Source organism: Ictidomys tridecemlineatus, chromosome 12, assembly GCF_052094955.1.
Source record: "Ictidomys tridecemlineatus isolate mIctTri1 chromosome 12, mIctTri1.hap1, whole genome shotgun sequence".
Classification (NCBI taxonomy): Eukaryota; Metazoa; Chordata; class Mammalia; order Rodentia; family Sciuridae; genus Ictidomys; species Ictidomys tridecemlineatus.
Genome location: NC_135488.1, coordinates 78,348,972 through 78,370,083, shown reverse-complemented (window position 1 = coordinate 78,370,083; position 21,112 = coordinate 78,348,972). Strand labels below are relative to the sequence as shown.

The window sequence follows — 21,112 nt, the reverse complement described above, 5'->3', positions numbered from 1 at the left end:
AATAATGCTTACTGGGTGTCAGGCAGTATCCTTAGTTTTGATTAGATAAATAAATAAGTAAAAACCAGAAAGGGCATGAAGGTTGAAAGTACTGGGCAAGTCACATGGTGTCAGTTAATAGCTCTGAAACAGTTCCTTTGAAATTAAAAGCAACTTTCTGATAACAGTTTTTCCTCCATGCCTTAATTCATCCTGCTGAGAAAAGATGCCAAGGAGGCTGAAACTGGGGTTCTCTAGCTAAGTCTACCTATGTGTAATTCTTGCCTTTTGTTGCCACCTTTTTCTCTTATAAAATCTTTCTAGGCCTCTGAGCTCCCTGAAGATGAAGATTTAAAACATAAAGGTCTCTATCTACCTAAAAGCTGGCTTTGCATAAATCCCTTTTCTTCACCCACTTGTTTCCCAAGTTTCTAGTGGAGTGACAAGCAGTAGAGTTTTTCCCCGGAGTTATAGCTTCAGTAGAAAAACACAGTAAATATGACTGATAAGAAATTGGATGCCTTGGAAGCACTTCGTGGGGTAAAAGATGAAGGGATCAGACTGTCTGGACTGACCACAGCTACCCCACGTGTTCAGTTCAATTTACAGCACTGTCTGGGAGTGAATCCTAAAATGGTGAGGGGCAACTGCAGCTATCTGTCCAGAGATCAAAACCAATTGTGAAATTCAGTTAAGAATACTTAAATAACTTTCTTAATAACTAGCTGTGTCCTTAATAACACATGTGTGCATGTAAGGGGGAGCTATTAAGACAAATAGATAAGTATGAAGTTCTACTCAGCCATAAAAAAGTATGAAATTATACCAATAAATGGATGAAAATGGAGAACATGATGCTAAGTGAAAGTAGCCAAATTCAAAAACTCAAAAGCTAAATGTTTTCTCTCATATATAGAAGACTGAGTAAAAGAAATGAAAGGGGGAGGGAAGGATAGGTATCATAAAGATAGAGGAAAGATCAGTAACATAGGAGGAGGAGACCAAGAGGCAAAGTGGCGGGATAGGAAAGGCAAAGCAATGCAAAATTAATTCTTTTTTTTAAATATTTTTTTTAGTTGTAGATGAACATATCTTGATTTTATTTGTTTATTTTTATGTGGTGCTGAGAATCGAACCCAGGGCCTCACATGTACTAGGAGAATGCTCTACCGCTAAGCTACAACTCGAGCCCCGTAAAATTAATTTTTAAAAAATCATGTTACATGCATGTATAATATACCACAGGGAATTTCACCTTTATATATAAGTAAAAAGAAGCAAATATATATAAATAAATAGGTTAGCAAAAGGAAGTCTAGCAGGGGAAGGAAAACAGGAGGGAAGGAAGGACAGAAGGGGGACAGAGGGACTAATGAATTGAAACTGAATTCCACACATGTTTGAGTTTGCTGGGATGAACCCAATTACTGCATAACTATAAAGCTCTAATAAAATAAAAAATCAGAAATACGTCAGTAACTCAGCCATAAGTTTCAATTATCTTAAAAAAAAAGTGAAGCTTTGCAAAAAGTAATATATTAGGAAAGGTATAAAAGGAATAGCAACCATGAGCATTTGACAAACAACTATTTATTTATTAAACAGCTGATGGAAAAAAATACAACTAAGGAGTTGAAACTGTTATAAACTATAAACAAAAGTTAAGGTGAGATCAGAACATTCATCTCAACTTTGCTCTTACTTCTGTATGCCCCAAACCATCTAACAGAAAGTACTTTTTTCCTCACAAACCATATGTCTGAAATCAATAGTGTCAGAAAGATAACAGTCCCATTAGTGAAAATTTTTTAATTCTATGGCAAACACATTAAAAACGTGAGATACTAGTATACAGCCAAATACAGACCTAATGGGCACTAGGCGGTACTAGGAGGAAGGGGTGTTCACATAAATACAAATTAATCTCACCAGCAGTGGGAACAGGCACTATATGCCTAAACTCTCAAAGAAAGCCTCTTTGGAGAGGGAAAAAGCTGAAATGTCTCAGCATTTGTCTAAATTTTACTTTAGTGAATGCTAGTTTTCAAAGTACAAAATGAAAACTAGTAGATGTTCTACTGAAATTCTACAAAATAATGTCTTCTATTTCCCTGGAGACTTCTATTCTACTTTTTCATTTGACTTGAATATCAGGAAAGGGTCTTCTCACTGAAAAAATTACATGTCTCAGGTCGTTAACAATTTCTGCAAAGGCTGGAGGCCTGCACAAATAGTCTTCCTCTTCTTGCCCAACAAAAATCCTGACTCGGCATTAATAATAATCCCTCATAGAGGACTGCCTACTACAAAACTACATCAAGTAAACACATTATATCTTCAGACACTTCAGAAATCATTATTTTAATAAGGGAGAAAAATTTCAAAATGACAAGATGCTGTAGGGCAGGAGTATCCAATATAGTTTGGTGAAAGATAACAGAATCTTCAAAGCAGCTACAATCATTCCTTTTTATGTCACAGGCATTTTAAGAGAGGCATAAGGGATAGACGGAAGCAGAAGAAATATCCCTCTCCCTGGCATCTCTTTCTACCCACTTCCACCAGTCACCTTTTCTAGGCCTCTATGCTTAATTTCACTATTTGCAGCTCCCAACTCCTTCCTTCATTTTAACCCTATCATGACAGTCAAAACTCATAAACATATATACACTCCCTCTTCCAAACCCAGAGATCTCAAGAAACTGGGGAAACTTAATGGTAGCTTAGTTATTTAAATAAGAATTAAGGCCCACTAACATAGGATTTCTTACCAAGAACTGCTGAGTAGAGTCAATGGGTCAAATCCAGCAAGCAGGAGATGTGGCAACCATTCCTTGTATTTTATCTGTGCATTAATTGCATGATTTATAAATTCAGATACATGGTTCCATGGTGCCAACAGGCAACCTTTCTTCAAAAAGTAGCGAAACACTGAAAACTTCTCATACTTCAAGCAGTATGCCAAATGAAGTTCATTTAGCTGGGCTCCATATTTCAAAAGAATATTCACAATTCCAAAGAATTCACAGCTTCACCACCAAAAAAAAAAAAAATTAAAAGTTAGGCTCTTACATAACAAATAATAATTTTTAATTTTTTAAAATTTATATATGACAGCAGAATGCATTATAATTCTTATTACATACATAAAGCACAATTTTTCATATCTCTGTTTGTATACATAATATATTCACACCAATTCATTTCTTACCTGTACTTTGGATAATAATAATAATTACTATTATTATTAAAAACTATTAATAGTATTATAGATGAAGAAGAATGGTAGCTGGATACAGGATGGTTTTTATATATCTAGTGAACTGAGATTAGGTGATGGGAACTCTTTTTCAACCCTCTTGTGTTGTTTGTAATTTTCAACTGTGAGCAAGTACTATTCTTATAATTTAAAACATGTGTCTTCAATAAATACTTGATCTAGGAAAATACCATTGACAAAATCGTTCTCAATTATAATATTTTTGCACAATTAAGAATCTCTACTACAACATACTTGCTAAACAAAATCAATAAACAATTCTATCTGTCCATGAAGAGTAATGATTTATTCTGGGAATCTCCAAAATATCATTTTCTTTAGCAATAGCCAACCAAACACCTGATATTTTTAGATTTATAATGGAGGAAAAATATCATACAGAAATTTTTTTTAAATGAACAAAAATTTAACTTAGAGCTTTACATTTTAAAATTAATCTTCCTTTTTGAGCATTTTTATAGAAAAAAGGTTTCATATTATACCTATTAAATTGGTTACTCTGAAAAAACTTATCAAAAATTTTTTTATTATCCAATAATGATAGGTTATGATAAAACTGACTGAAAATGATGTAATTGTTATGAGAGCAAAGGGGAAGAGTATTAAAACAAGTATCATTACAAAGTATAAGGAGCATCAACTCTGAAGCTAGACACTGAGTGAATTACTTAGCCTTTCTGGAACAAAGAACCGGCACTATGTAAACATTTGTAAACTAAATAAATATTAAGTAAAATACCATCTAAAATAAAATATATCTAAACATATTTTTAGCTGGGCACTGTGGATCATGCCTGTAATCCCAGCAGCTCAGGAGGCTGAGGCAGGAGGATCTTAAGTTTAAAGCCAGCCTCAGCAGAAGTTAGGTACTAAGCAATTCAGTGAGATCTTGTCTCTAAATAAATACAAAATAGAGCTGTGGATGTGGCTACTGAGTTCAATCCCCACTATGGAAAAAAAAATATATACATATATGTTTATATATGAATGTGTGATGAATATATGAATTATGTCATCTGCAGGAAATGAATGGAACTTGATACCATTATGTTAAGTAAAATTAGCCAAACTTAGAAAGTCAAGGGTCTCCTGTTTCTCTCATATGTGGAAAATAGAAAGGTGGCCCGGGGAGGTGAGAGGATTCCTGAAAATTTAAGGGAGATAAGCAAAGTAGAGGAAAGGGGACAAGGTAAGGGAGGAAGAAGAGAAAGAGGAAATTCTGGGGAATGACAAATTACATTTTTATATGTGTGCATATATGGGTATATAATGACAAATCCCACCCTTTAGTACAACTATAATGCACCAATAAAAAATATGGAAAAAAGATGGTTGTATAACAACATTTTAAAAAATATTTATGATATAATTTTAACTGTAATTAACTTAACAAACATATGTTCACTATACAGACAAATTGAAAGAAGATAGCTGCCGCAGTCTGGCTGGGCACAAAATCACGAGCCACTCAAGCAGGAACAAACTTTATTTTTTGAAACTGCCGCCAATGCCTGGCACGCGCCCGGGAAGATAACACGTGGCGTTCTCCCCCCACCCCCCAGTTCTCCCGGAACCCCAGAGCAAGTTCCTCCCCCGGAATTCCCTCCTACTGCACTTCCCCAACCAATGGGAACTCTCCAGGAGTCCCGCAGCAGGCCCAGGTGAACAGCAAGAGTCCAATATCATATGAATGTAAATCTTAACATAATCATATCATCTCAATGGCTAGCTGGCTTCACCTTTCAACCAAAAATGCCATGCATCATATTACTTGGCTGTGGCTCTTAGCAGATAGCCAAGAATAAAATTATTCTTCTTTAAAACTAAAAATTTTAAAGAGCTATAAATTTAAAAAGAAATACATCAAAATCATAGTATTATAGAATCAAAACAAACAAGAGTTTCAAGTTTAGTTAAAACAAATATAAAATGTCTAAACCCATAGTCAAATGAGACCAACTACTTCTAAGGACCTATATATAAAACTTCATATGTTTTAAGCAGTTAAGCTACCACATGTGGATGTAAGAATGTTTTCTACCTATGTATATCTTTTTTTAAAATTGATTTTAGTTTTAAAATACATGACAGTGGAATGCATTACAATTCTTATTACACATAATACCACAATCTTTCATATCTCTGTTTGTATATAAAGTATGTTGACACCCAATTTGCATCTTTATACATATACTTTGGATAATGGTGTCCATCACATTCCACCATCCTTGCTAATCCCCAGCCCCCTCCCTTTCCCTCCCACCCCTCTCCCCTATCTAGAATTCTCGATTCCTCCCATGCTCTCCCATATATCTTTATAAATCTATCTTATTTATTCTTCAATTTGTGCTTCTTTGATTAAAAAATCAAACAGTATTTTCTTTACTGTTAATCATTTGTATAGTAATTAGAAAGGAAAATCTAAAATTCTATAATTTTTTCATAAAATTAATAACTTTGTTGCTGTCTACTATATTTCTATTTGTTTCTGATAGGAAATCTGCCATCATTCATACCATTGTTCCTGAAATCAACCCTATACGTATGCTTTTTTCCTCTGGCTGCTTTAAGATATACTGAGAATTTGTTGCCAGCAGTCTTACACCACAGGAAATCCTGAAGGATAGTTCTAAATAGTTATCACCAATTTGTCTCAAACACTTTGACCTCATTTAACTAGGCTCTCATTATTTTGCCTACAATTATTACATGCTGATTCCACTTACAGAAGAGGCAAACTACACACAAACTGCTGAGTACATTCCAATAATTATGAAGGAAAGCTGCACAAAAAGCTTCAGATACTACTGAGTCATTCTAAATATGATACACAATTTCAAGAAACGTGGCAATTTTCCAGTCCTATTATTGGTATGTGCAATTTAGGAACTGGTTGAATTTTTCCCTCAAGCATTTGAAACCATCAATAACCTAACTGTATATACTTAGAAGTTAAAAATCCAATGTGGAAGGCATATTTTTGCTACAGAACTCAAGTACATAGTATTTCTATCTTCTAAAACCACCTTATTAGAGAAAATGCTACAGATAAGTACTGTTACTATTTTTTATTTAGCAAAAATTACAAAACCAAAAAGATTTCTTATTAAAATTTCAGTACAGCACCTAGACATGGGTTCATGCTAAGAAAAATTTAAGGTCAAGGACAAAAGATAAATCATCCATCTCTAAGTATGAGAGGAACATGTATGCACGTAATTTCTTATATTAACAAACTTAACAGGGTATTTATTCTGTCTCAGGCACTACATTAAATGGGTTACAAGCAAGATTTGACTGAATCCTATAACCCTAAGAAGTAAGTCCTATTATCATTATCTCCATTCTAAATGAAAAAACTGAAGCTTAGTTACAAAGCCAATAATTGATAGAACTAGGATAATAATATCAAACCAAAATCTAATAGTGAATAGGATATAGCAAATTCCTGAAATCTCTCTCCTCTATTATGAAAACTGAACACTTAATGAAATTGAGAAAAATTTTGAGACTAGACCTGTGTTTCCCAAACTATGTTGCATGGAACTTTAGTCCTTGAAAATAATCCATTATGAAAAAATTATCAAATTATATGCTCTATGATTTTCTTCAACCTCCATACACTTTTTAGAAATACCTTTAAAATTAAAGCAATCTGGAGCTGGGGATGTGGCTCAAGTGGTAGCGCGCTCGCCCGGCATGCGTGCGGCCCGGGTTCGATCCTCAGCACCACATACAAAAAAAAAAAAAAAAAACGAAGATGTTGTGTCCGCTGAGAACTAAGAAAAAATAAATAAATGTTAAAATTCTCTCTCTCTCTCTGTCCCTCTCACTCTCTCTTTGAAAAAATAAAAATAAAAAAATAAAATTAAAGCAATCATTAATCTGAAAAAAAGAATAATAAATGGAATATAAAATACCTACAAAGTCTATTAAACACAGGAGAAGTAGTATATTTATTATAAATGTGAGTATATCCTTCACTTCAGGATTCTAAAAATCTTTGTAGATTCATTGCTCTCTAAAGAATTCACAAAGCATGCTGTAATAACAAAAATTATCAGAAGCCCTCAGAAAAGGAACTATTAATATAATTTAACTCTATGTTTTCCGAACCTATTTAACTACAGAATTACTTTCATCCCATGTAGTATCTATTAATAATCTACAGAATAAGGATTCTACAAAATATGTTTTGGAAAACAGCCCTAAACTTCTTTCAAACACTGTAGTCATGCTGCCTTGTTTTAGAAGGGACAAGAGCATAATTATAAAACCTTTAAAACTGGCGTGGTGTTACAATATAGACCCTTTTCCAAGAAAACTACTATTTATAAGGAGAATAATAACTGTGAAATAAACTGGAGAATCACAGAGTTTTGTCAGCATGCCCTGAGGTTCTGGGAAGGTTATCCAGTATGTGGGCATGCTCTAGAAATGCAAGAAACTTCAGTGTTCTATAAGACCTTGATTATTACATATCACCAGGTATATAATAAATTCTTAAGCTTAGGTAATCTTTAGTTAAAATATAAATTATATGGAAATATCCCTGTATTTTTCTTAACACTTCCAACAAATTCTCTCTCCAACCCTGAAAGCAAATTGGAGAAATTCTCTATATCACCTAGCGGGAAATAAAGAGTCAACACTGTTTAACAAAAACATCAAAAATTAATTCTGACACACACAGAGTTAGCTCATTAGAGAAACAGTGAACATCATCAGGTTCTAAGAGGAGATATTAAAAAACTAAAAAGCAGTCTAGATCTTATTTGAGGGCATATACATTTTCAACCACTCCACTCTCTGAAGTTCAAAAACGTGGAGAAAAACAGTATCTATGCAAAAGCACAATAAGAGAAAATTCATAATGAAACTATTTTTTTTTTTTTGGTTTTTTTTTTTATTTTTATTTTTTATTGGTTGTTCACAACATTACAAAGCTCTTGACATATCATATTTCATACATTAGATTGAAGTGGGTTATGAACTCCCAATTTTACCCCAAATGCAGTTTGCAGAATCACGTCGGTTACACATCCACAATTTTACATAATGCCCAATTAGTAATTGTTGTATTCTGCTACCTTTCCTATCCCCTACTATCCCCCCTCCCCTCCCCTCCCATCTTCTCTCTCTACCCCATCTACTGTAATTCATTTCTCTCCTTGTTTATTTTCCCATTCCCCTCACAACCTCTTATATGTAATTTTGTATAGCAATGAGGGTCTCCCTTCATTTCCATGCAATTTCCCTTTACTCTTCCTTTTCCTCCCATCTCATGACTCTGTTTAATGTTAGTCTTTTCTTCCTGCTCTTCCTCCTTGCTCTGTTCATAGTTGCTCTCATTATATCAAAGAAGACATTTGGTATTTGTTTTTTAGGGATTGACTAGCTTCACTAAGCATAATCTGCTCTAGTGCCATCCATTTCCCTGCAAATTCTATGATTTTGTCATTTTTTATTGCTGCATAGTACTCCATTGTGTATAGATGCCACATTTTTTTTATCCATTCATCTATTGAAGGGCATCTGGGTTGGTTCCACAGTCTAGCTATTGTGAATTGTGCTGCTATGAACATCGATGTGGCAGCATCCCTGTAGCATGCTCTTTTAAGGTCTTCAGGGAATAGCCCGAGAAGGGCAATAGCAGGGTCAAATGGTGGTTCCATTCCCAGCTTTCCCAGGAATCTCCAAACTGCTTTCCAAATTGGCTGCACCAATTTGCAGTCCCACCAGCAATGTACAAGAGTACCCTTTTCTCCACATCCTCGCCAGCACTTGTTGTTGTTTGACTTCATAGTGGCTGCCAATCTTACTGGAGTGAGATGGTATCTTAGGGTGGTTTTGATTTGCATTTCTCTGACTGATAGAGATAGTGAGCATTTTTTCATGTACTTGTTGATTGATTGTATGTCCTCCTCTGAGAAGTGTCTGTTCAGATCCTTGGCCCACTTGTTGATTGGGTTATTTGTTATCTTATTGTCTAATTTTTTGAGTTCTTTGTATACTCTGGATATTAGGGCTCTGTCTGAAGTGTGAGGAGTAAAAATTTGTTCCCAGGATGTAGGCTCCCTATTTACCTCTCTTATTGTTTCTCTTGCTGAGAAAAAACTTTTTAGTTTAAGTAAGTCCCATTTGTTGATTCTTGTTATTAACTCTTGTGCTATGGGTGTCCTATTAAGGAATTTGGAGCCCGATCCCACAATATGTAGATCAGAGCCAACTTTTTCTTCTATCAGACGCAGAGTCTCTGATTTGATATCAAGCTCCTTGATCCATTTAGAGTTAACTTTTGTGCATGGCGAGAGGAAGGGATTCAGTTTCATTTTTTTGCATATGGATTTCCAGTTTTCCCAACACCATTTGTTGAAGATGCTATCCTTCCTCCATTGCATGCTTTTAGCCCCTTTATCAAATATAAGATAGTTGTAACTTTGTGGATTAGTCTCTGTGTCCTCTATTCTATACCATTTGTCCACTCGCCTGTTTTGGTACCAGTACCATGCTGTTTTTGTCACTATTGCTCTGTAATATAGTTTGAAATCTGGTATCGCTATACCGCCTGATTCACACTTCCTGCTTAAAATTGCTTTTGCTATTCTGGGTCTTTTATTTTTCCATATGAATTTCATGATTGCTTTATCTATTTCTACAAGAAATGCCATTGGGATTTTGATTGGCATTGCATTAAACCTATAGAGAACTTTTGGTAATATCGCCATTTTGATAATGTTAGTTCTGCCTATCCATGAACAGGGTACATTTTTCCATCTTCTAAGATCTTCTTCTACTTCTCTTTTTAGGGTCCTGTAGTTTTCATTGTATAAATCTTTCACCTCTTTTGTTAGGTTGATTCCCAAGTATTTTATTTTTTTGGAGGATATTGTGAATGGAGTGTTTTTCCTCATTTCCATTTCAGAAGTTTTGTCGCTGATATACAGAAATGCCTTTGATTTATGCGTGTTGATTTTATATCCTGCCACTTTGCTGAATTCATTAATTAGTTCTAGTAGTTTCTTTGTAGACCCTTTTGGGTCTTCTAAGTATAGAATCATGTCATCTGCAAATAGTGATAATTTAAGTTCTTCTTTTCCTATTTTTATGCCTTTAATTTCTTTCGTCTGTCTAATTGCTTTGGCCAGTGTTTCGAGAACTATATTGAATAGAAGTGGTGATAGAGGGCATCCCTGTCTTGTTCCAGATTTTAGAGGGAATGCCTTCAACTTTTGTCCATTCAGAATGATGCTAGCCTGAGGCTTAGCATAGATAGCTTTTACAATGTCAAGGTACGTTCCTGTTATCCCTAGTTTTTCAAGTGTTTTGAACATAAAGGGATGCTGTACTTTGTCGAATGCTTTCTCTGCGTCTATTGAGATGATCATATGGTTCTTATCTTTAAGTCTATTGATGTGGTGAATAACATTTATTGATTTCCGTATATTGAACCAGCCTTGCATACCAGGGATGAATCCTACTTGATCATGGTGCACAATTTTTTTGATGTGTTTTTGTATTCGATTCGCCAGAATTTTATTGAGGATTTTTGCATCCAGGTTCATTAGAGATATTGGTCTGTAGTTTTCTTTCTTTGAGGTGTCTTTGTCTGGTTTCAGAATCAGGGTGATGTTGGCCTCATAGAATGAATTTGGAAGAGCTCCCTCTTTTTCTATTTCCTCAAATAACTTGAAAAGTATTGGTATTAATTCTTCTTTAAAGGTTTTGTAAAACTCTGCTGTATACCCATCCGGTCCTGGGCTTTTCTTGGTTGGTAGTCTTTTGATGGCTTCTTCAATTTCATCCATTGATATTGGTCTGTTCAAATTGTGTGTATCCTCCTGACTCAGTCTGGGCAAATCATATGACTTAAGAAATTTATCGATGTCTTCACTATCTTCTATTTTATTGGAATATAGGTTTTCAAAATAATTTCTAATTGTCTTCTGTATTTCTGTAGCATCTGTTGTGATGTTGCCTTTTTCATCCCGTATGTTAGTAATTTGAGTTCTCTCTCTTCTTCTCTTTGTTAGCATGGCTAAAGGTCTGTCGATCTTATTCATTTTTTCAAAGAACCAACTTTTAGTTTTGTTAATTTTTTCAATAGTTTCTTTTGTTTCAATTTCATTAATTTCCGCTCTGATTTTAATTATTTCTTGCCTTCTGCTACATTTGCTGTTGTTTTGCTCTTCCTTTTCTAGGGCTTTGAGATGAAGTGTGAGCTCATTTATTTGTTGGTTTTTTCTTTTTTTGAGGAATGACCACCAGGCGATGAATTTTCCTCTTAAAACTGCTTTCATTGTGTCCCATAGATTCCGATATGTTGTGTCTGTATTCTCATTTATCTCTAAGAATTTTTTGATTTCCTCCTTTATGTCTTCTGTAACCCATTGATCATTCAGTAACATATTGTTCATTTTCCATGTGATGTAGGATTTTTCCTTCCTTCTTTTATCATTGATTTCCAGTTTCATTCCATTATGATCAGATAAAATGCATGGTATTATCTCCACCCCTTTATATTTACTGAGGGTTGCCCTGTGGCATAATATATGGTCTATTTTTGAGAAGGATCCATGTGCTGCTGAGAAAAAAGTATATCCATTTGATGATGGTTGATATATTCTATATATGTCAGTTAAGTCTAGGTTATTGATTGTGGTATTGAGTTCTATAGTTTCCTTATTCAACTTTTGTTTGGAGGATCTGTCCAATGGTGAGAGAGGTATGTTGAAGTCACCCATAATTATTGTATTGTGGTCTATTTGATTCTTGAACTTGAGGAGAATTTGTTTTATGAATGTCGCAGCGCCATTATTTGGTGCATAAATATTGATAATTGTTATGTCTTGCTGGTGAATGGTTCCTTTCAACAGTATATAATGTCCTTCTTTATCCCTTTTGATTAACTTAGTCTTGAAGTCGATTTTATTCGATATGAGGATGGCCACCCCTGCTTGCTTACGAGGACCGTCTGCGTGGTATATTTTTTCCCATCCTTTCACCTTCAGCCTGTGTATGTCTTTTCCAATCAGATGTGTCTCCTGGATGCAGCATATTGTTGGATTTGTTTTTTTAATCCATGATATCAGCCTATGTCGCTTTATTGGAGAGTTTAAGCCATTAACATTCAGAGTTACTATTGATATATGGTTTGTACTTCCATCCATGTTTGATTATTTATCCTTTTTTTAAAAAAAAAAATTTAGTTTGTTTCTCCATGATTATTTTTCCCCTCGCCCTCTGTCTTTACCGAGGCACTTCCCTCTGATGGTTTTGGTTATTGTTTTTCATTTCTTCCTCGTGTAGTGTTTTGCTCAAAATGCTTTGCAATGCTGGTTTCCTGGCTGCAAATTCTTTTAACTTTTGTTTATCATGAAAGATTTTTATTTCGTTGTCATACCTGAAGCTTAATTTTGCTGGATACAGAATTCTTGGTTGGCATCCATTGTCTTTCAGTGTTTGAAATACATTGTTCCATGACCTTCTTGCTTTCAGTGTCTGTGATGAAAAATCCGTTGTTAACCTTATTGGTTTACCCCTGAATGTAATCTGTCTCCTTTCTCTTGTAGCTTTTAATATTTTCTCTTTGTTCTGTATATTGGATATCTTCATAACAATGTGTCTTGGCGTTGGTCTACTGTGATTTTGTGTGCTCGGTGTCCTATATGCATCTTCAATTTGTATATCTGTTTCCTTTTTTATTTCTGGAAAGTTTTCTGTAATTATTTCATTCAGCAGGTTACTCATTCCCTTAGTTTGAATCTCTGTACCTTCTTCTATCCCGATGACTCGTAAGTTTGGTTTTTTTATGTTATCCCATAACTCTTGGATGTTTTTCTCATGATTTTTTACCAGCCTTTCTGAGTTGGCTAGACTCTTTTCAAGATGAAATATTTTGTCTTCATTATCTGACGTTCTGGCTTCTACTTGCTCCACTCTGTTAGTGATACTCTCAATTGAGTTTTTAATTTGGTTTATAGTTTCCTTCATTTCTAAGACTATGGTTTGATTCTTTTTTATAATCTCTATCTCCTGATAAAGGTGCTTAACTTCTTCTTTTATCTGTTTGTGTAATACATTCTCAATGTGTTCTTTCGCTGCTTGAATTTGCTGTCTCGTATCCTCTTTAAGGTTCCATTCCATCTGTCTAAGGTGTTCCTTGAGTTCTTTATATGACCATTTTTCTGATGACTCTAGGTCCTCCTGAATATTTAGGCTGTCCTGCATTGTTTGTACTCCTTTTCTTCCTTGCTTTTTGAAGCTGCTCATGTTACTTCTTCTTCTGTTTGACTGCTGAGTTACTGTTTACTCCTGTAGCCGCAGGTTTCAATGAAGTAATCTCCTCTGCCGCAGTCTGATGACGTCAGTTCTCTGCCATGGTGGTATCTCTTGCAAATGGCGACAGTTCGTTTCCCTTTGCCGGGTGACCAGTGCAACGGGTGGGTCCTTACTGTCTCTCCCAAGCCCCGTTTCAAACCTGTGGCCACTACCTATGAAGGCTCGGTTGGCATTTACCTCCGTAGGATCAGAAGGGCTGACCAGTTGTTTCAGCCGGATGGATTAGTGCTGAGTCACAGCTGTTTGTCTGCGGGAAGCAGGCGAACGGGAGCTTGAATTCAGCCGATCCGGGTTCAGTGTGTGTTCTGAGAGGCCCAGACTGCTCGTCCCAGATCCACGTCAGCTCAGCATTGCCTAGTGATCCTGAGCAAACAGAATTAGGCTGTTTACGACTCCCTATGCCTGCACAGCTGAAGAGGTCAGAGACTTGATCTCTCCGCGCCCGCCGCCATGTTGGAATCCGAAACTATTTTATTTTTTAAATATTTGTTTTAGTTGCTGGTGGACACATAACCTTTATTTTATTTTTATGTGGTGCTGAGGATCGAACCCAGTGCCTCACACGTGCTAGACAAGAAATCTACCACTGAGCCACAACCCCAGCCCCTGAAACTATTTATTTTAAACAGAAATGGGCAAACATGTTGAGAATTTTATGTTCAATAAGCCAACAAAATATCTAACCAACTTATTAAATGAATTATCAAAAAGTCATAGGTAAGTTTTACTTGAATGGCTTTCAGCCACTGGCTAAAAACAAAAATAGATGACTCCAATGTATACACTAGTGATGACTAGAATGGATATTTATGTCCATTTCTATGAAAGCTCATTATCAATTAGAAATACAGACAACATCAGGTCAGCTAAGATACTATCTCCATCAATACCAAGTATAAAAGGCATTCATATTTGTTCAAATTGTCCTGAAGTTTTCAATTTCCCTCTTCCTTCCCCATCCCAGTTAAAGGAATCTTTTTCTTATATTTTCTCATTTAAGTTGAAATACTTAACTGTGCCCTTGAAAGACTGGCTTCCTATCACTGCAGCTATAAACTTTTGAGTCCCAAGAACAAAGACTGCTTTTGCTTCAAGATCTGTACCTTGCAGAGGAAACACTTTTCTATCATGTTGCAAAGTGGGGAACAGAGCTAAAGGTCACTGCTTCAGATGGAGACTATCCTTTCAAAACATCCACCAAAAATGTTAGTACACTAATTCAGAGCTAAAAAGTCAAGTTGGCTTAGTAACATAACAGAGAAAATTTAAAGTCCAAAGTTATTATTTATATTTATTTTTATCACCTTTTAATATTAATTATATTATTTATAAAAGCAATAAAAGTTTGTTAATCACAAGAGGCCAACAGTGTAAGAAAGGCCACATGTACTGAATTTATAGATTTCAGAGAAATACCAGAAAACATGCAAATGAGAAAACAAGTCTCTTACTCATTAACACCTTAAGTCAGATAAGTGGTAATTAAATCATTTTTATACCACAGTCTTACACCAAATTAACATAACAACATATTGATATAAAAGTTCAAAACTCATACCACCAATCTTACTCTATTATCTATTACCAAAGCTCTGAAAATTTAAATATCAAGTTGATTTTATAAAATGGCATCTTCTAAATTACCCGATAGCAAGTCTTATAACCAAAATTTAAATTTTTGTTAATAATTGGTAAATGGGATATATAAAATTTGCATTGCTTCATTAAGAAAATTAAGAAAAAATAAAATATGATAGTTATTTTTAAGTTAAAATTATGTTCAATTATTCTTGCTTTGTAAATGGTGATTCTAATTAATTTAATAAATGTTTACACTTGATTGCAAAGACTCCCAATTTTAAGATGCTTACTTGTTTCAACTCTTTTAATATACAACAAAACCTATTAAGAAAATTTTTTAAATGTTGCTTAATTAATAAAGCTTTATACTAAGCCCCAAAATACTCAAGCGATTTTCAATTTACGTGAACAGTGACTGACATGCAAGCCAACAGCCCGACATTAACTAATATAAATATAATAGAAAGACTAAATGTTTAATTGATGTTGTTGTCTAGATAAATGGAAGATGGCAGGGAGAGAGAACTTATGTAGACATTTTTCTATGTACCAAAAATTGTGCAATGTACTCTTCTTAAGTCAACTCCTTTATTTATGTATATTAAATGCAGGCATATATGATCTAGCATCTTTTAGATTTAGTTCCTTGGGAAAGGTTCCCTTCAATTAAACTCCCTATAAACAAGTAATAATGACAAAAATGTTTCAAAATTTAGCTTACTGTCACAGGTTATAGGCAAACAAATGAAAAGTCAATTAGAAAGAATAGGAGACTATACCTCATAAAACAGATATTTTGATGTTTTGGTACTTTTCTAGAGACTAACAAATAGTATTTTCCAATTACTTTTCTTTTTGAAAACCTATCTTACTAGTTCAACTAACAAAAGTTCCCACATGGAAGAAAATAGCTCAGTTCACCTTTTGGAGAGCTATCAAACTACATTTCAATTACACTTTACCAGGCACTCTAAAGAGCAAAATTTCCAAGAGGAGCAAAAAGCAAAGTTTGTTAGCTGGTGTGAGTGATGACAAGGGGCTACTTACTACACATCACACTGCTTCCTCATTTTAAATTTATTTAATATGATGGTGTTTGTGTTTTTCTTTGGTCTGTTCTGTTTGGTTTACTGAGCTTCTCAAATCTATAAATTTATGTCTTCATCTAACGTTGTGAAGTTTGGGGCCATTAATAAATTATATACTTTTTCCATGCTAATCACCTTTTTCCTCTCTTTTGGAATGCATTTTAATGAATACTGATGTTGTTCCTCACGTTCAAGGGTCTGGGTGGGCTTTGTGTTTATTTTTGTTTTCCCCTTCAATCTTTATTCTCTCCTGTTTCCTCTGTGTAGATAATTTTTATTAGCCTATCTTTAAGTTAACTGACTCTGTCCCTTCCATTCTGCTTTGGAACTCATGTAATGAATTTTCTAATTGTCACTAATCAGTTGAGAATTTCTACCTTTTCATTTATTTCAAGCATGCTTACCTCAGGAACCAGAGTTATAACAGCCATTTTTAATTATTTGTTATTTCCAACATCTGGATCTTCTCAGGATTCACATCTAATTACCTATTCCCTTGAGATTAAGTCACATTCTACTAGTTCTTCATATATCAAGTAATTTTAGACTATATCTGGTACACTGTAAATCTTACATTTACAGATCCAGGTCCTGTGTCTTGTTATAATCCTTTAAAGAGTACTGATTTTTGTTGTTATTGTTGTTGTGGTTGTTTATTTTAGTAGGCATATAACATAGTTAGATTCAGACTACAATTTCTGCTTCAACTTCTATAGACAGTGGTTCTAACAACAGTTCATTCTCAAAGTCTGCTATGCTGCTTTGGGCCTAGTCCCACAAATGTACAATTTGGCACTTAGCTTGAAATGCTGGTGACAATTTAAATCATACTTTCAATAATTTGGTTCTGTTTTGTGCATTTGAAGCTTGGATAGTCTGAACATATACAGACTCATATACTGAATTAGGGGATTCCCTCTCCAGCTCTCTCTTCTCCAGAATTTCCATTATATTCTCTGGCACATGGGGGTCTTATTGGGATACCAGCTGCTAGGGCCACTGCTACTATCTAGCTCCAGACTGGGGTCTGCCATCAGGACAACATGGCAAAAGAAAAAAAAAAAAAAAAAAAAGAAAGTTCATGTCCAGAAGGGTCACTTCGCCAAATTACCACTACCTTCCATAATCTGCCTACTTTGGTCTATTTGACAGAGTGCCTAGATAGTTCTATTTTGTATTTTGACCCATTTTTTTATGCAGTTAGAGAGCAAGAGAGAAGCATTAGTGGGATTATGCCACCTAAGCTAGAAGTAAACCCACAATGCATGTTAAGAATGTCTTAGCGGGCTGGGATGTGGCTCAAGCGGTAGCACGCTCGCCTGGCATGCGTGTGGCCCAGGTTTGATCCTCAGCACCACATACAAACAAAGATGTTGTGTCCGCCGAAAACTAAAAAATAAATATTAAAATTCATTCTCTCTCTCTCTCTCTCTCTTTAAAAAAAAAAAAGAGAATGTCTTAGCAGCACTGAAGTTCACAGAGTAACTTAGATATGAAAAGCAAATCAACCAGAGTTCCTCAAAAATACAACTTTAGTGGACTGGGATACACCTCAAAAATGGAGCACTTGGCTCTTCAATCCCTAACACTGGGGAAAAAAATAGAGAACAGGGGCTAGAGTTGTAGCTCAGTGATAGACCACTGCACTTACCTCGCACGTATGAGGCACTAAGTTCAATCCTCAGCACCACATAAAAATAAATAAAGGTATTGTGTGTCCATCTATAACTAAAAACTACTTTTAAAAAAGAGAGAGAGAAAACACAAAAATACAACTTTGGAGTTCTTGTGAAAGAAAATGAAAAGCCATTTATGTTATTATTAACAATAAGATAATAGCACATGTTTACAGTCATCCTAGATGAGAGAGAGAGAGAGAGAGAGAGAGATAAAAAAGAGAGAGAGAAAACACAAAAATACAACTTTGGAGTACTTGTGAAAGAAAATGAAAAGCCATTTATGTTATTATTAACAATAAGATAATAGCACATGTTTACAGTCATCCAAGATAAGAGAGAGAGAGAGAGAGAGAGAGAGAGAGAGAGAGAGAGAGAGATGGATAGACAGATAGACCGACCGACCTTGTCTTCCATAAATGGATACATTAAAAACACTTCTTAGTGAAGAGGTAGAAGCCAGTAGAGCAAATGCTACTAAATTATATTTTTCCCCATTAGGTTTTAAATTCTTAAAGGATGGAGTCCATGTTTCAACTTCCTCAGTACATTTGATAAAATCTATTTTAGTATTCCCTACAAAACCACTGGCTAATTAATGTCATTGACTAATTTTGTAATTTTGCAGAAATCAAAGGAAAAAGGAACTAATCTTGGAAAATCCAGAAGACTATTAAAATCTAGAAGACTATTTAAGACCTCTTCCACCAATCTTCATTTATCTAAATCCTAAAAATGGCATGAAACAAAGACTGTCCATTTCTCAAAGAATACCATAATTTTAAGGTATTTCAGGGACAACTTGAGCAATGTATCATATGGTCTCATTCAAACTACACTTATAAGACAATGGCTCAGCTGCTGTGACCAAAATGACCAAAACAACTAGTTTCTCAAGAAAAATAAGACAAAGGTCAAAATGAAAACCATCATTACATTGGGGGTATGTTAAATATAACAGAGAGAAAGACAACTGAAACAAAGTTACCAAAGATGAGCTAAAGTAGTTAGGGCTCCTCTGTTCCAAAAGGGAAAACTTTCAGGACTATGTAGTAAAACTATGGAATCATGAGTGTTATGCAAAGAGCGAGTCCCATATACTAAGATTAACCAGATCTTAAAACTAAAATGTGATAGAGCATTTGCTATTAAAGCTTCCAGAGAAGAGCTTTAATTTAGAACAAAAAATATGAACTAGTATTTAACATAGCAAATGTTAAGAGATATAGAGATGTAAAGACAGAACAACTTAAGTTTCAGCAAAGAGTTAAATTAAATCACAACTAGATATCTATAATGATGAATTCAGGAAAGCCAATGAAATTTGAAATATGCCTATAACTTCTTCTGCTTCCTTAAAAATAATAGCAACTAAACATATTCTATTATTGGATTGTGAAGAGATATTACTCAATACAGCTTTTCTTACTCATGAAGTTTATTCTTAATGTCAGCCTTAAAACTTTAGTAGTATTATAGACAAGTTATTGGCCAGAAGCTTAGGAAACCAGATTAATTCTTTAATTATTCTACTTCATAGGATCATGGCAGCTAACAAAATAATTTTTAGACTTTTAAAATTCAACTATTCTGACATGAAGAAATGCTATACATCAACTATAATAAACTGCAATATCTACAAAACTAAAGTTTTATTTTTAAGTTTACAATAAATCTTATAAATATAAATTTCACATGAAAAATAACCAGAAATACAATCATTGTCATACTTGATAAAGTCCCATTTTTAATTTTTGAATTGTTTTGAAGGAACAAAGATAATTAGAGAATTCCTACTTTTATGTTAAAACATTTCAAGTAATCCCTGAAATTGCCTCACTGAAAATGTAACCTAGGGGTCTGGGATTGTGGCTCAGCAGTAGAGCGCTCACCTAGCATGGGCGGGACCCGGGTTTGATCCTCAGCACCACATAAAAATAAAGGCATTGTGTTGTGTCCATCTACACCTAATAAAATAAATATTAAAAAAAAAAGAAAATGTAACCTAGATCCAAAGAGGGAAGGAAAATTGACCAGGCTCTAGATTAAATTCATAGTAGCATAAAAAAAAGAGGGTGAGGGGACAACAATCTGACATTATAACCTCATTTTTTCTATAGCTATACTAAATAAGGTACACAGTGGATTTTTCTGGTTTTATTTTTAATATTTACTTTTTAGTTGTAGGTGGGCAAAATATCTTAATTCCATTTTTATCTGGTGTTGAGGATTGAACCCAGAGCCTCATGTGTGCTAGGCAAGAACTCTACCACTGAGCTACAACCCCAGCCCTCTGTTTTGTTTTTAAAGTTAGCAATTTGGCACTAACAAAGATACCAAATATCACCACATCTCCATATAACAAAAAAGACTTAAAATATAGCAGATATACATACTCCTTTTGGAAAGCCATGCACATGGGAGAACTAAATCCAAAGACAAGGCACATCTGGGCATCTGGGCTGTAGCCATTCTGGAGTAATATTTCCAGGCACTCTTCATGTCCTCCAAACACTGCAGAGTAAACAGGGCTCACTTTGTCCAGTCCAGTGTCACAGGCCCGGTTAGTAAGTGGTATTAACAAGTCCAAGATTCTACAAATAAACAAATTCAGGAGGATTTAATGTTTTCATATTTATATGAGGGTAAGCAACATTTCCATTACATGTATTTTAAGACATTTATTGATTTAAAGAAGTATTTCTGTCTTTAGTATACTTGCTATCTCTGGTAATTACTACATGACTAACTAGTTCAAATGTTACACTTGTAGTTGCATAATATAAAGGTCCTTAAATATACCTGAAACAGAATTATGTAATGTTCCTACAAGTAAACAGGTAAATTTTTTATCTTTTTTTTTTTAACAAATTACTGACTTACCACCTTCCCTCCAAAATTCAAATTCTGTTACATATTTTAGGATCTTAAATGATTAAATATATATTACTAAATAAAGTACCTTCCTTCTAAAAGTACCAATTAATTTTGTTTTTTCCAATTAGTATAAATTTTTAAAGATAATGAGTGACATGAAATAAAGAATAGTATTTTCATCAGGAAGAAATTCAAATTTCTGCTAAGATATTCTTTGAAAAAAATATGCGCTTATTGAAATTTAAGGCAAATTTGGGGATGGGAATATAGCTCAGTTGGTAGAGTGCTTG

At 34.5% G+C, this 21,112-nt stretch overlaps 1 protein-coding gene across 5 annotated transcripts in view; it reads right to left on the bottom strand.

The window, feature by feature from the left end:
• The window catches only part of Asb3 (ankyrin repeat and SOCS box containing 3), a 120,401-nt gene that overhangs the window by 24,937 nt on the left and 74,352 nt on the right, over window positions 1-21,112 (bottom strand). For all 5 annotated transcript variants that reach the window (XR_013428987.1, XM_013357201.4, XM_078029180.1 and 2 more), the window contains 2 exons: window positions 20,342-20,539; window positions 2,751-3,008 (listed from right to left, as the gene is read on the bottom strand). Coding sequence is in view for 4 of the 5 variants with exons in the window: in XM_013357201.4 (XP_013212655.3) it covers window positions 2,751-3,008; window positions 20,342-20,539 (456 nt within the window). In the remaining variant the exon portion in view is untranslated. The remainder of the gene's footprint in view (window positions 1-2,750; window positions 3,009-20,341; window positions 20,540-21,112) is intronic.